Source organism: Podarcis pityusensis, assembly GCF_964106645.2.
Source record: "Podarcis pityusensis genome assembly, chromosome: Z".
Taxonomy (NCBI): Eukaryota; Metazoa; Chordata; class Lepidosauria; order Squamata; family Lacertidae; genus Podarcis; species Podarcis pityusensis.
In genome coordinates this window covers 39117896-39133073 of record NC_138044.1, presented here as the reverse complement: position 1 = coordinate 39133073, position 15178 = coordinate 39117896, and the positions used below count along the sequence as shown (strand labels likewise).

General features: G+C 43.3%; 1 protein-coding gene across 1 annotated transcript in view; it reads left to right on the top strand.

Moving 5' to 3' along the window:
* The window catches only part of LOC308468757 (glutamate receptor 3), a 209521-nt gene that overhangs the window by 89535 nt on the left and 104808 nt on the right, over nucleotides 1-15178 (top strand). The window contains exon 4 of the mRNA XM_080991187.1: nucleotides 3306-3493. Within this exon, the coding sequence (XP_080847313.1) occupies nucleotides 3306-3493 (188 nt within the window). The remainder of the gene's footprint in view (nucleotides 1-3305; nucleotides 3494-15178) is intronic.

The following is a 15178-nucleotide window of genomic DNA, read 5'->3' as shown; positions in this document are numbered from 1 at the left end:
TCATTGTACCATACATATGTAAATGCCTCTCTTTCAGTGGTCTCGGGGGAGAGGGGAAGCCAGACCGTATTCCCAAGCACAGCATGTATTAATTGTATGGCAATAAAGTGCACACGTACGAACTCAAGAACGTTCAAGAAGCATTAAGCAACCAAAGTCAGGACATCATTAAGGGAACCAGAAAGCCCTGATCAGAAGTTATATTTAAAAGATGCTGCATTGGGAACTGCCTGGACTGAAGCTCTTTTACAAAGGGCAGACAACCCAACCTGTAAACCAGGTAATGTAAGGAGTAATTTTCAGCGTTTCCTTCTGGGTGACCTTTTGAGGACCACTGGCCAGAAGCAGAAGTGGACAGAGCAACAAATATATAAGTTACCTTTGTATAGTAAGCTGGCTTCTACACAGTGATGTGAGCCCAACTGGTGTGTGGCTTGGGAAAGAGTTTCACAGGCTGGACAGAGAAGCATTGTTGGCATCCATCTGTCTCAAGAGACAATGGAGTACACCTCCAGAGGTTAAGTCAAACCGCTGGAGAATCATAGTGCCTGCTGTAGATGCAGAAAGCGGTAACTCAGAACTGCTGCCTCCCATGTTGTTTTTGCTGTGTTAGCAGCACCAAAGTGACCTTCCACAGTGTGCAAGTCTGGGCAGTGTGTATGGAGGTCCTGGGCTGCCCAGATAACAAAAAACCCCTCTTAGCCTCACTGATGTGGCCCAGAGCAATGCGTTTTGCACCAGTTTGGTTGCAGAAGTTGCTGGAAGGAGACATACATGACACCATCCAACCATTTGAGAGCCAGTGTGGTGTAGTGGTTAAGAGCGGTAGTCTTGTAATCTGGTGAACTGGGTTCGCGTCTCCGCTCCTCCACATGCAGCTGCTGGGTGACCTTGGGCCAGTCACACTTCTCTGAAGTCTCTCAGCCCCACTCACCTCACAGAGTGTTTGTTGTGGGGGAGGAAGGGAAAGGAGAATGTTAGCCGCTTTGAGACTCCTTCGGGTAGTGATAAAGCAGGATATCAAATCCAAACTCTTCTTCTTCTTCATTTTAGGAACTCCACTCCAGATTTGTTTAGGGTTTACTCCTTCACCTTTTTTTTCTTCCAAAGATATCCTGCAAGGCAGCAGAGGTTTATGATCAGAATTTTCCTTCTCTTAGTTGGGTTCCCTTCCCAGGCTGATGAGCCAATCTGCCCCTCACTTACCTCCACAGCACATGCAGAAACTGCCGTCTTAACCATTGGACCCACTATGGGTCTCATCCGCTCAATCCACCGGAGCCTGTCTTCACATGCAGGGGAAGTCGCTAACTCACTGAGAGTTTGAGACCCAATGGCCACCCTCACCTGGTTTAGCCAGCTAGTCAGAGCCCATAGAGAGCAGCATCATACCACTTCAGATTCACATGGCTTCCCAAAAAGAAACTTGGGGAATGTAGTTTGTTATAGGTGTTGAGAGTTGTGAGGAAGCATTCCCCCATTCCCCTAACAGAGCTACAATTTCCTGTGTTCCCTTGAAAAGAGGGTCTGAGTGTTGCACTACTCTGAAAACTGTAGCTCTGTGAGTGGAATAGGGGTCTCCCTAACAACTCTCAGTACCCTTAAGAACCCTACAGTTCCCATGATTCTTTGGGGGAAGCTATGACTGTTTAAAATGGTATGGCACTGCTTGCAGAATAAAGTGCAGATGAGGCCTGTTAAATCCACCCACAGCCCTGGACTGAATCCCTATCATTAGTAAATAATGGTTTCTTAAATGAAGTCAGGGGACATTGCCCTCCTGCTATAAGAGACCATAGCAAGATTGCAGCCCACCCCGCCTAAAAAAAAAGCTTCCATGCAGATAGCCTTCAAGAATGAGATTATTCTCCCCAGCTGTTCCACAATTAGCTCTCAGCAGTTTGCTTAAATTCAGTCTACGTCCCAGCCACAGTTGTTCACAAGGAATGAATGGTCCACTTGCAAGCGTAAATTTCCCACTGTGCTGCTCTTTGTTCGTTTTATGCTGCCTCCCTGCTCTGCTGAAGCTGTTAAATGAGTCGATATTACCTTAATATGAGCTTTAAAGGTGTTATTTAATGCTATTACATTCTCTATTAAAAAAAGAAAGAAATGCACTACATGAACAGGGGGCGGGGGGGGGGGACACACACACCTCTGAATACCAGTAAAACCACATGTCTACATTACTTGCCTTGAGATAATTGCCACAATATTTTAATTGCCATTTTCTCCTTATGCAGAGCTCAGTCTGGGCTAGTTATGGGCCAGACCACACCTCCCAATCAATTCCAGTACTGCTCCGTTCCACCTTGGAAATATGATAATGTCAAACGGAAGCTACTTCATGTTATATAAGGCTCCACCTGCACTATACATTCAAAGCAGTATCATACCGCTTGAAAGAGTCATAGTCTCCCCCAAAGAATCCTGGGAGCTGTAGTTTGTTACACCTTCCATTGAAAATACAAAGATCAATGCTGGGGTGGAAAACATGATCCTCACAATTTCAGTGAGCATATTTTGAAGGTGTGAACAGAACTTTTCAAGTTGTCCTTTGGGCTGCTGATTAGGCCAGGGATGGGGAGACTCAAATGTGCCCCCCCCCCAGTCTATCTGGCCCTTGAAAGCCTTCCCCAGGCTATGCCTTCTCCCTAGCCACATTCCCTCTCCCTAGGTCTCAGCCCTTACCAGCCCTGCTTTGTACCCTCCAGTTTTTCCCAACCTGGAAGTTTCCCTTGAACTTGACTCGATGGAGGCTAAAGAGGGGTGTACATGTATCTGTACTGCACTAAAGTAACATTAACTTTTACTGCTCTGCCCACCTTTCCATCTCTGGCATGTGATTCCTGGAAGGTTGTGCAGAAGGGAATGTGGTCCACGGTCTGGAATAGATTTCCTCCACAGCATCAAGCTGATTGCACGTGAGGTCATCTAAAGGAAATTACACAGTTTCGTTGGTGTGTGGGTGTGGGTCTGTGGGTCTGTGGCTGTGGGTGTACTTGCCTGGTCTATGGCAGCAGGATGAATGGACTTGAAAATTGTCAAGGCATGTGTTAAATGTTTCATGGACAATCTCTATGTCTTGGCAACTCTGCTAAATCCAGAGGGTTACTACAAGCAGGAGGGAAATTACAACTGGATTTCTATTGTTCACAGAATGCTCGCAGGTCATTAATTTTACTAGGTTATAAACACTGCAGCTGTTTCCAGATGAAGCAGGAGCTTTCTTTCCTTCTTTGTTTTTAAATCAACTTGTCCCCACTTTCTGTTTTCAAGTCTTCTTTCCCCTTTTCTTTCCCCAGGATTTTCCATTCTTCAGGCAATTATGGAAGCCGCCGTGCAAAATAATTGGCAAGTGACTGCCCGATCCGTGGGAAGCATAAAAGATGTTCAGGAGTTCAAGGCAATCATTGAGGAAATGGACAAGCGGCAGGAGAAAAGATACTTGATCGACTGCGAGGTTGAAAGAATAAACACCATTTTGGAACAGGTAGGTTCCCTTTTCGTAATGGGCATATCGTTGTGCAACAGTTTTATACATAATGCACATTGCACTCCACCTTACCGGATGTGTGAATTGAAGGATTGGGCTGCCTGCTGTTGTTACCAAGCATTGTGAGCCATCCTGCATTGGGCCTGCAGCACCACTGTTGCCTATTCAGAAGAAATTTATGTTGGGGGGAGAGATTTGGGAGAGATTCTACTCTCCAAAAGCAGAGTTAAGCACAATGGTGATTGTTCCAAGCACATTAAAACTTTGTTAGATTTATATTGGCTCTTATCCACCTTTAAACAAACATTCCCCACAAAAATACCTAGGCCAGAATAAATCACAGAAACTTAGCTTTGCAGAAAAGTGGCTGTTTTACTCATAGAGTTTCCAGAAGTTGCATCAAACAAGTCTCCATCTGCTGGCAGTAAAATAAAGATGAAAAAGATTCCAGATGACTTTAAAATAAATGTACTTGGTTTTCTTACAAAAAGGATCATACACTATTTGGGTTAGCAAACATACAGGGTTTTACAGAGATTCAATTCATTTACATGCAGCATTTGCTGAGTTCGGAGAACAAACAAAAAGGGGGGGGGGGGAACAAGGAGGCAAAAGCTGCTGGGAGCAAGCCAAGCCGTACTCGCTGGCAACATGAGCTCATGGCTCACTTTAACCCTTTTTTACATGCAAGGGTGAGTCAGTAACAATTTACTGCGCCATCACTTTTTGTTCATTCATTATTTAAAGCATCTTTACCTTGATCTTCAGCCAAAAAGCCCTATTCCTTTTTGCGGGCAATAGCTTTTATAGCCTGACATGATGGTGGAGGGATGTAGTGCTGGCATTCTGGCCTTGGGGGTGATTCCTATCCCATATGGCTGTTCTGACAGCTGGGGAAAACTCGTGAGACCCAGGAGCTAATTAGCACCCAATATGGGCTCTCAGGGGCAGGCCTCCCCTGCAGACCTGAGGGAAGACTTCACTCCCATGGGAAGCTGCTTAATTCTTAGACCATAAATCCATCTGGTTCAATGTTGTCTACAATGAGTGGCAGCTGCTCTCCTGGATTTCAGGGAAACCTTACCTTGAGATACTGGGGAATGAAGATACAAAGCATGTTCTACCACTGAGCTACGGTCCTTTCCCAATGTGCCCTGTTGTGACAAGACAGCTCTCATAACTCTGCATTTGAGATCATTATTTCTAAATAGGGTTGTTAGAGAGGGCTGTTATGTTTGTTTGTTTGTTTGTTTGTTTGTTTGTTTGTTTGTTTGTTTTAAGGTTGGGGGAGGGCTAGCAGAATATGCACTGGACTGTTTTTAAAGCTTGATCTGTGGCAATTTGGAATAAAATCATTCGATTAAAAGTGCACCATATGATAGATTATGAACCACCAGGGTTGTCCCCTTGCAATTTGTGTGAAATGTCTTCAGTGCTCATGGTGCTATCTAAATAATATATGAAGAATTCAATTTACTGAATCTAGTATTTGACTTTACAGCTTGGAATTTAATGGAAAGTCACAACTGTAGCCCAACTGTAAATTTGTTTACTAGGAAATCAGTCTCCCTAAGTTCAGCAGGGCTTTCATTCCTGGGAAGCATGCTTAGGCTTGTTGCTTAAAATTTCAGAGAGCATTAGCATATTTTCCTGAACAAATTTTCCATTATTGACTGATGGCAAACTAGCCTCCCCGCTATAAGCAATTCAGGAGAAGTGCTGAAGATGTGAATTGGTTCCGACAGCATTCAGCTCCAATCAAGCTGTGTGTTGAATCTGCATGGGTAACTGGGGTGCTTGGGTCATATCCTGCTGCTTTTGAACTTAGCAGGAACATTGCAAGAGAGCCATGATGTTGAATTGCATTACAAAAAGCTGGCTTTTTGGAGATAGTTGGGAATTACCCATAAACATCCTTGGTTGTATTTTTCTTCTGATTTACACTGAAGATCCTATAGGTTTATCTTCTGATCCTTTCATACAGATGTAGCGGAACTGCGGGTTTCTCAACCTGAAAGACCAGAAATAGGATCCTTTCCAAACAATGGTACTGATTCCTGGTATTACTGGGAATCTGAACTAACAGTTATGAATTTAGCTCACACCTGCTACATAGAACCCCAAAAGGGTTTGGTGGTCAGCACAAATTTGATAGTAGGGATGGGGGATAAATATGATTTAGTTCATATTTAAAGACTAACCTACTTAATTCTCACTTTCCAAAAAAATACACAAACAGAAACACAGCCATCTTTTAAAATTCTTACTCCTCTGAAAGTTGGGATGCAGTTCTTTAATCAAGTAAAGTGTACAAAAAGAAAATTGGAATTTGGGACAGAAGTGCTATCATTTTGATTCATAAAACTAATGCAATAAATCACATGCCTGAATGCACCCAGGAAAAACTAAAATTATATTGAGAAGAGGGAACAGACTTGCACTCTGTTGCTCTAGAAGGCAGGATCAGAAGCAGTAGGTTTCTACTACTGTGGACCAGGAAAAAGACCTTGGGGGCATTTTGGATGGCTCCATGAAGATGTCAACCCTGTGAACAGAAGCTGTGAAAAACGGGTGGCAACTGTTGGAGAAAGTACATTCTAGGGATCATTAGGAAAGGGGTTGAAGTATTGTAAGCCTGCACTTGGGACACTTGGAGAGGATGAACAAGGAGAAGTCTGTGATAATACTAAAACTGTGATAACTCCAATGAAACTGGATGTTGAAAGATTCAAGACAGAACAAATGAAAATACTGTGGAACCTTGGTTTTCAAATGTAACCCATTCCAGAAGACTGTTTGAGTTCCGAAACATTCGAAAACCAAGAACTCAATAAGGAAGCCTAAAAACGGAAAAATTAATGCAAAAAACTCAATACGGAAGCGTTCAAAAACGGAAGCATTTAGGGCGTTTGAGTTCTGAATCGTTCGTCAACGGAGACATTCGGAAACCAAGGTTCCACTGTACTTATCCAGAGAGTGTATAGTTAAACTATGGAACTCATTGCCATAACAGTGATGGCAACCAACTTGGGATGGTTTTTTTAAAAAGAATTAGAAAAATTAATGAAGGATAAGGCTAGCAATGTCTACTAGCCATGATAGCTATGTTCTACCTCCACTATTGGGGGCAGTGTGCACATGAATCCCAGTTGCTGGGAATCACAAGTGGGGAGAATGCTGTTGCACTTATTGTGGGCTTCCTGTAGATATCTGGTTGACCACTGTGAGAATAGGAGGCTGGATGAGATGGAACTTTGATCTAACCTAGCAGGCTCTTCTTAAGTTCTTATGAATGGTTTCTTATTACTGAATTGGGTCTCTAGCACCCATGAGGAGTAGAGTTTAACTATGGAACTGACTGTCACAGAATATAGTCGTGACCATGAGTTTAGATAGGTTTTTGGGGATTTGTTTTTAAGGGGATTTGATAAATCCATGGTGGAAACAGCTACCAATGGCATGATGGCTATATGCTACTTCCAGGATCAGAGACACCATGCTATTGCTTCACTGTCAAAGGCAGTATGTGCCTGAATGCCAGTTGTTGGGAAGGGTGCTGTTTCACTCAGCACTGATTGCAAGCTTCCTAGAGGTATCACTCCCTCTAATAGCAAACTCGTGATGAGTACCAAAAGGACTGGCGTCAAAGCACGGCTAAGAGGAGACAAAAGCTGTCTCCAATGAGGTGCCATCAAGATATTTAGAACTACAGTGGTACCTCTGGTTGCGAACGGGATCCGTTCCAGAGGCCCGTTCGCAACATGAAAAGAACGCAACCCACATCTGCGCATGCGTGGGTTGTGATTTGCCACTTCTGCGCATGTGCATGACGTCATTTTGCACGTCTGCACATGCACGAGTGGCAAAACCTGGAAGTAACCCTTTCCAGTACTTCTGGGTCGCCGCAGGACGTATCCTGAAAGAACATAACATAAAGCAGACGTAACATAAGGTATGACTGTATTAAATTCCCTCCCACAAGAAGTAGCAATGGCCACCAACGTGGATGGTTTTAAAGGATCATTAGACAAATTCATGATGCGCAAGACTGTCAATGGTTACTAGCCATTGAGGCTGTGCTCGGTCTCCACTGTCAGAAGCAGTATGTCTCTGAACACCAGTTGCAGGGAAACACACTTGGGACCTGCTTGCAAGCTTCCCAGTGGCATGTGATCAGCCACAGTGAGAATAGGACGCTGGTCTATGTGGGATTTTGGCCTTGTCCACAAGGGCTCTGTCCTTAATAGCCAGGATGCTGCTGTTACTCCACTGCTGCCAGTACATTTCTGAGCACAATTCAAAGTGTTGGTGCTGACCTTTTGAGCCCTAAATAGCCTCGACCCAGTACACCTGAAGGAGCACCTCCACCCCCATCATTCAGCCCAGACACTGAGGTCCAGCACTGAGGACCTTCTGGTGGCTCCCTTCCTGAGAGAAGTGAGGTTATGGGCAACCAGGCAGAGGGCCTTCTCAGTAGTGGTGCCCGCCCTGTGGAACACCCTCCCTTCAGATGTCAAAGAAATAAACAACTATCTGACATTCAGAAGACATCTGAAGGCAGCCCTGTTTAGGGAAGTTTTTTCATGACTGGTGTTTTAATGTATTTGTAATCTTTTATCAGAAACCACCCAGAGTGGCTGGGGAAACCCAGCCAGATTGGCAGGGTATAAATAATAAATTTTTATTATTATTATATCTTCCACCTGAGGTGCTCAACTCATTCTGCCTAGTGGTAGCAATCTGCCCTAAGAGCCATGGTTTGCTTTCCCAGTCAGGATTGATCTACCCCTGGGTTTACTGCTATGTGATTTACATTTTCTTTCTTTGAAAGTGTTTGCTTCCTTATTTCCAGCTCAACTCCTTATCACCACACAAGGTAAATAAATAAATAAGACAATCTCAGGGAAATTTTAAACACTTCTTAGATCTCTGCAGTAGGGATAGTCAAGGGGAAAGGAGAGGTCCTTTCTTCTTGGCAACTGTGTTTGGCTGATAATGCAGCACTGTGGGGTGGGATAACTCTGGATTTGCATATTTTGGATTGTCTTTTTCCATTAAGCTTAGAAGAGAATTTACCCAGCCAAAGGAAAGGAAAGCAAGCAAAAGAATTGAAATGAATTATATATGCTGTTGGTGCATTTCGCTTCCTCTGGAGAATGAGTTTAGCATGTGCTTTCACACATTCTTGATCACTGTGGCACCATTTCTTAGACATTTAAAATGGGAGGTTCATTTCACTCTTATGTCTTGAAGATTTTATTTATTTATTTAAAAAGCTAGAATGAGCCATTCTGTAAGTCAAGCCCAGAATGCCTTATTTGGATGCAGACCAAGGTAGGTCCCAAATCAATGCAAGACAATGTCCAGCATGGCTAACTTGAATTCCTCTGGTTTCAGCCCACTAACTCCTGCAGAGGCATAATGGGAGAAGTCTTCTCTGGGAGTGGTTCATTTTGCATGGTGTGGAAACAGTGGGCAGGGAGAGGTTTCTCCTCCCTATCTTGTTAGCACTAGAACTTAGATTCACCCACTGAAACTAATTGGTGACTGAGTCAGGACAAACAAAGGGAGTCACTTCACCCAGTGCCTAACTCATTTATGAGATGTGCTGCCACAAAAAGAGGTGGTGACAATCACTTGGATTTGAAGGCTTTAAAGGAGGACATGACACACTCCTTGCTACTTTTAAAACAGTGAAGGGGGGGACAGTAAAGGACATTTTCTAATAAATGTAGTAGATGGAGTATAACAATATGTCATGGGGCCCTGAGTAACAACAGTTAGTATGTGAATGTGGATAGAATGAAGGAGCACATTCCTGTTTTATACTGAGTCAGATACTTGGTCCTTCACCCTCAGTACTGTCCACATTGAGTGGGAGAAGCTCTCCAGGATTTCAGCCTGGAACCTCTCTTGGTTCTGCCTGGAGTTTTCAGGAACTGAACCTGGCATCTTCTTCTTACAAAGCTTACTGAGCTATGGCCCTTCCCACTCACGTCCCGCATCTCCTCCAAAATAAAATATAGAAACTGTGATTTAACAGGTACAGGCAGGTGCCAGAAAAAATAGAGGCAGGCCCTGGTAGATATGGACAGCTGAGATACAGGGCTGCAAACGAGAATGCTCCTGTGAAATATATGCAGTGCTGTTTGCATTTACATCAGTTGTAGTCTGGAGGGCTACCCCTAGTCTGCACATATGGGACTTGTGCAGCCCTACATGGAGATGATTGGGAATAAAACTGAAACTGTCTGCATGCAAAGATGTTACTCTAGCACTGAGCTTCAACCCATCCCCTGCTTCACAGACACACGGCTGTTTTCACCTGTGAAACATTGGATGGCAATGGCAGACTCCTGGCTTTAAAATTTCAGAGCTGCCCTGTGCAGTGCGTCCTCTCACCTTCTGTTGTTCAGCATTGTTGCAGCACCCAATGCAAGCAAACTGGGCACAAAAATGCTGCAACATGGAAGAACAGCAGAAAAAAACATACCCAAAATTGTGTGGGTGTGTGCTTCCCTCATCAGCCACCCCATCAGCTAAAAATGGGTTCCTACATCAGCTACTACTGTGCTTGTTCACAGAGAGAAGCTCTTACTGTCTCCCCTCCATTCAGAATGGAAGGGAGGGTCGTTGTCCAATCCTAGCTTCCAATAAAACGTTGGCATTTTTTAGGGGAAGGAAAGACACCAAGCCAGGGCAAACAATGGCCAAGCAGGAAAAGCAAACTGTTTCCTGTGCATTGTGGGCTTTTGAAGGGATATGTACTGAGGTAGTGGTGGGCACACTAGCGCAGATGCTACACTGGGCACCCCTGCTGTAAGCCTAAAAAAACTCAGTGTTGCCATGGAAGCAAATGCTGTGCTCCAGTCCTAACATTTACATCTTTGTTCAGCTTAAAATTAAAGATCATACATGTTGTTATTTTTAAGGCATTACCTTCATTTCTGCATCTGTCTCTCAACTCAAGCATTGGGGTGGAAACTTCACTCGCAAGCAGAGTCACTCCTTAATTAGTTTCCAAGGCAACCTCTGGGGGGGGGGGGGAGAGGAACTTGGTTAAACTGGGAGAAAGCAGAAGAAAACATGGCAATGTCAAATGATAAGATAATGCCCTAAGAATTGGCTTTTTTCCAAGTAGCTTGGTAGATGGAGCATTTGCTCCATGTGCAAAAGATCCCAAGTTCAACCCCCAGCCTCTCCAAGAATGATTTCAGAAGATCCCTGATTGAAAATCAGAAGAGCCTCTACCAGTCAGTGTAGACAGTACTAAGCTAGCTGAACCAATGATCTAACTCAGTAGAAAGCAGCTATCTATTCTGCAACAGCTCTTCCTTCCAATGAATGTGTCCAGAACAAAGGGGTGAAAATCTCCTCCTGGTTCTTTGTCCCACTTGGTTCTTGTGTTACACTTCATATAGTTCTAGGTTCTCCTATGTAGAAAAAGTGACACATGAATTTCATGTGAACAAAGGCAAAGCTGCCACCACCACCACCCAGCTGCTTCCTTGCAAGTAAATCTGCCAGTGGGTAAAAACCCCAACCACTACATGTTATGGTTCAGGTTTTTCCAAGGAGCCATCTTCCATTTACTTTATCTATTAAATGTATTTGTATTCCACTCACAGTTTGTTCCAGTGCCTCTGGGTAACTTACATAGCCTGCTTTCCTTATATTGTCACATCAACTTTGTGAGGTAGATTAGGATGAGAGTGAGTGAGTTGCTCAAGGACTCCCAGTGAAAGATGCCAACTACATAAATTAACTCTGCCCCCTTAACAGCAGATGGGCATATAAAAATAAAAATTAAGTAGACAGGGATTTTTCCTGGTGCTGAGGAAGAGTAATAGGGAAAGTTCCCCAGGAACTATCCAAGGTTTTCTGAACTGTCCCCCTTTCCAAGTAAGATGCAATCACATATCAGCATAATTTTAGTTGATTGGGAAGTTTTATACAATAAGCCTGCTTCCTCCAAAAGGTTGGGATTTTTAAGCTAAAGAATGGGAGAAATGCGCTGAAAAATGTGGGATAACACTCAGTGTCATCTAACATGTCTGCAAACAAATCAGAAAGAATGTTTACAAAATAGCTGGCAATGTCTAATCTCCTGCAGAAACAAATCAGGATGAATGCTCCATAAATGGGTCATTGGGAAGTGCCCTGACATGAAAGCTCTCTTTCATTTTACACCCTACTTGCTGCTCCTGGAGAAGTTGTAAGCTAGGTTTCCTAAAACCACAGCTGGGCAGAATGCTATTATCTCAGAAATAACATTTTTTGAAACAGTGCTGCTTTAGATGAATCCCATTCTTGATCAATTCCCCAGGGTTATATTAAGTTTGCCCAGCTGATCTCATCCTCTGTTATAGCCTTCACCACCCTGGTTCACCCCTAGAGTTGTGGACTACAGCTCCCATCAACCCCAACCAGCATGACCAATTGTTGGGGATGATGGGAGCCCTGTCCAAATCATTGGGCAAGAACCAGATTGGAGAAGTCTACTCTAATTGTCTCAAAAACAACAACACAGGAGTGCCTAGAAAGCCTAACATACAGAAAAATCTTCTTTAAATGCCTTAATTTCAATGTGAATGTTACATGCACATTTTGGCTATTTGCTAGATGCCACCTTTAGCACTGCAGTCATAAAGGAAGAGCAGCCTATTCATTTTTTAAAATAAAATAATGAACTAAAACAAAAAATGGTAGACAACACAGAAGATTCTAGTGAAAACAAAGAAAGAAAGAAAAAAGACTGTGCTTATGTGGGTGCATCTTATAACCATTTTCAGTAACCCGTAAAAACTGCTGTCTGTCCATTGGAAAAGTACCTCATTGTACGGTGCTTCTGCAGAATGAGAAAAATGCATTGCAGCAGGTCGCTCTCTCATTGCCACCTCTGCTTAAGAGGCATATTTCTATGAGTTGTCACTTACTGCAAAACCCACGAAAATCTTTAGCAATGCCGTGTGTCATCTTCGATATTTTATCTGGTGGAAAAATATAATGGGCTCAGGAATATCTGAAATGTCACCTTTGGAAGCGGCAAATAGAAAAAAGAAAACACTGCAGCAAATGGTTTAACCCTCGTTTTAAAAGATAAGCATGGATCATTAGGCATTGATAGATCTGGGGAGCTGAAAGCAATGCATTCACAGTGACTATCCTATATCCTTCAATAAAGCTATTGTTGACACAGTTCCAGGGCTGGCACTAGGCCAGAGTGGGCCCTCAGAACAGGAGGGGCCTCCATGCCCCACTTCCACTGGCCTACTCCATCATATCTCCTTTTCTTCCTTTCTCTTCTAGAAGATTGTGTAAATGATACAGTTATCTGCATACCACTGGTGTTTCCCATACCACTTAACAGCAACAGACACACTTCCATCATCTCAGAGGCCCATCTTTGTCCCAGGAATTCCAAGTGTGTTGAGGGAAATCAAAGATGGTGGCTAGAAACCTTCTGAGATGAGAGTTTAGTGTCTGGTACTGAGCATCAACAAGAGAAGGGAGGATGAAAAGCCACAAGGGCTGCAGAGCGATTGGACTCTACACCACCAAGTTTCCATAACCCAGTGATTAAAAAAACTCTTTCTTTCCTCTAAAAAACCCCCCATAAACCGGAGAGGAAGATCTGGGTTCCACTGGGCTCCATGGGGCACACCAACCCATTGCTGGCACCAGCATTGTACAGTTCTATAACACACCCACAAGTTGGAAATTATGAAAATCATCCATGGGCAGGGATGTGAGCAGATCATTTGTGTTTACCACTAGATTTCTTATGAAGTACAGCGGTACCTTGGTTTAGAAACTTAATCTGTTCCGGAAGTCTGTTCTTAAACCAAAGCATTCTTAAACCAAGGCGTGCTTTCCCATAGCAGCGGGAGACTCAGTTTACAAATGGAACACACTCAACAGGAAGCGAAACATGTTCTTATTCCAAGGCAAAGTTCACAAACCAAAACACCTACTTCCGGGTTTGCAGCGTTCTTAATCCAAGTTGTTCATAAACTAAGCTGTTCTTAAACCAAGGTACCACTGTACTTAATTTCTTAAGGGTTAAAGCTAAAGAAAGAGGCTTATGTTGTTGTTTACCTGCCTGTCTTGCACAATCAAAATAAATAAGCTGGCTAAGCTAAGGATCTGAACAAAGATTCTCTGCTCTCACTGTAACAATTCTGTCAGTTTTCCCTCTAGGTTGCTACACAGTTGACAAGATTTATATGTTCTGCTTCTGTATTTCTGCTTTGTGGAAAGGCATTATCAAATTCATTTGCTCCTGTAGGGCCAACGCCAGTGTGGCTGATTGGTTCTGATAAGCTTGCCTCTCTTTCCATTCAGATTGCTGCAATGTTTTCTCAGGCTTACATGCCGTTAGCTCTAGGCTAGGAAGATGTGCTGCATTCTAAAAGTACTATTAGGGCCTAATTAAGTCATTTTCCCTCTAACGAGCTTCGATTTCACCACATATATAAAACAAAACCTGATAAGTTTCTTCTGGAAATGCTGCTATTTTCTCAAGCAGGGATTTGGCTGCTGCTGCACAGTGATCTTAGAAACACATGATGCTTTCAGACTCTCTGCAGGAAATCTATTAGATTTCACAGAAGCTATACAGAGTGTCAGGTGCCCTGTGCCACGGACACAGCAAGGCAGGGCTGGGCAGGGCAATATCAGAGCAATGAACTGAACAGACGTAGTAGAATAAGGATGAAGTTTCAGGGTGCAGTTTCAGGGTGCCAGGAGTGCCAACTTGAATAAAATTTGTGGGGGACCCAGGTGAGAAGCCAACCTGCACAATCGATCACGAGTTGCAGCATGCACAAACCATTTGAATGGCAGTGTCCATCAATGGGGGGGGGGCTGAAATATTTTATTGGGGGGCTGAAGCAACCTCAGCCCCAAGACGTTGGCTCTTGTGCTACCACTAATGTATGGTGAGGCACCCAGATTGCCTGGTCTCTTCTACGATATCTCCTGTATACCTTAGTTCCTCATTTTTTGGGAGTGCCTTTTAAGTCAATCAACCCTTTTTTAAAAGAAAAAGAAAAAAGGATTCTGATCTCTGCAAGTTGTTATTGGTTTGGTTGACACCAACCATCTTTTGTTCTATCTTATCACTTTGCTTTACTGACTTTGAAACTTGCAGGGAGTGTATGCTAAGGTTGCTGGGCTTTTGGGGTAAAAACGCAAAAAAAAATCCACTTTTAAAGCTATTTTTAATGGGAAGTCGACAAAACAGTCCTGCCAGCATGGGCTGCCATACGTATGGATTTTCCAGGACATTTTTCCCTGATTTGCACGCAGACACTGCTGCAGTATTCTGGTTATGTCCAGGGAATCCCGGACATATGGCAACCCTAGTGTATATGTGCACATGCATATGTGCATGTGCACAGGAATACATATTCCTGGTATTCTTATTGTGCAGCTGAGCACATCATTAAAAAAAAAAAAACTTCAGTTATGCCATCAACGAGCAGAGTCCTGCCTTAGTTTCAAAACAGCTTTGCCAAATAGAGGGTAATTAATGAACTGTTTGCCATTTGCACATAGAAATGACTGGATTTGGCTGTGTGGGTAGCAGACATTCAAAGAGCAGCTGCAAAAGATTGTTCCCACTTAATCCTGGCAAGACAAAGACAAACTAAATGTAATAACATGGCATTTTCTATGTAG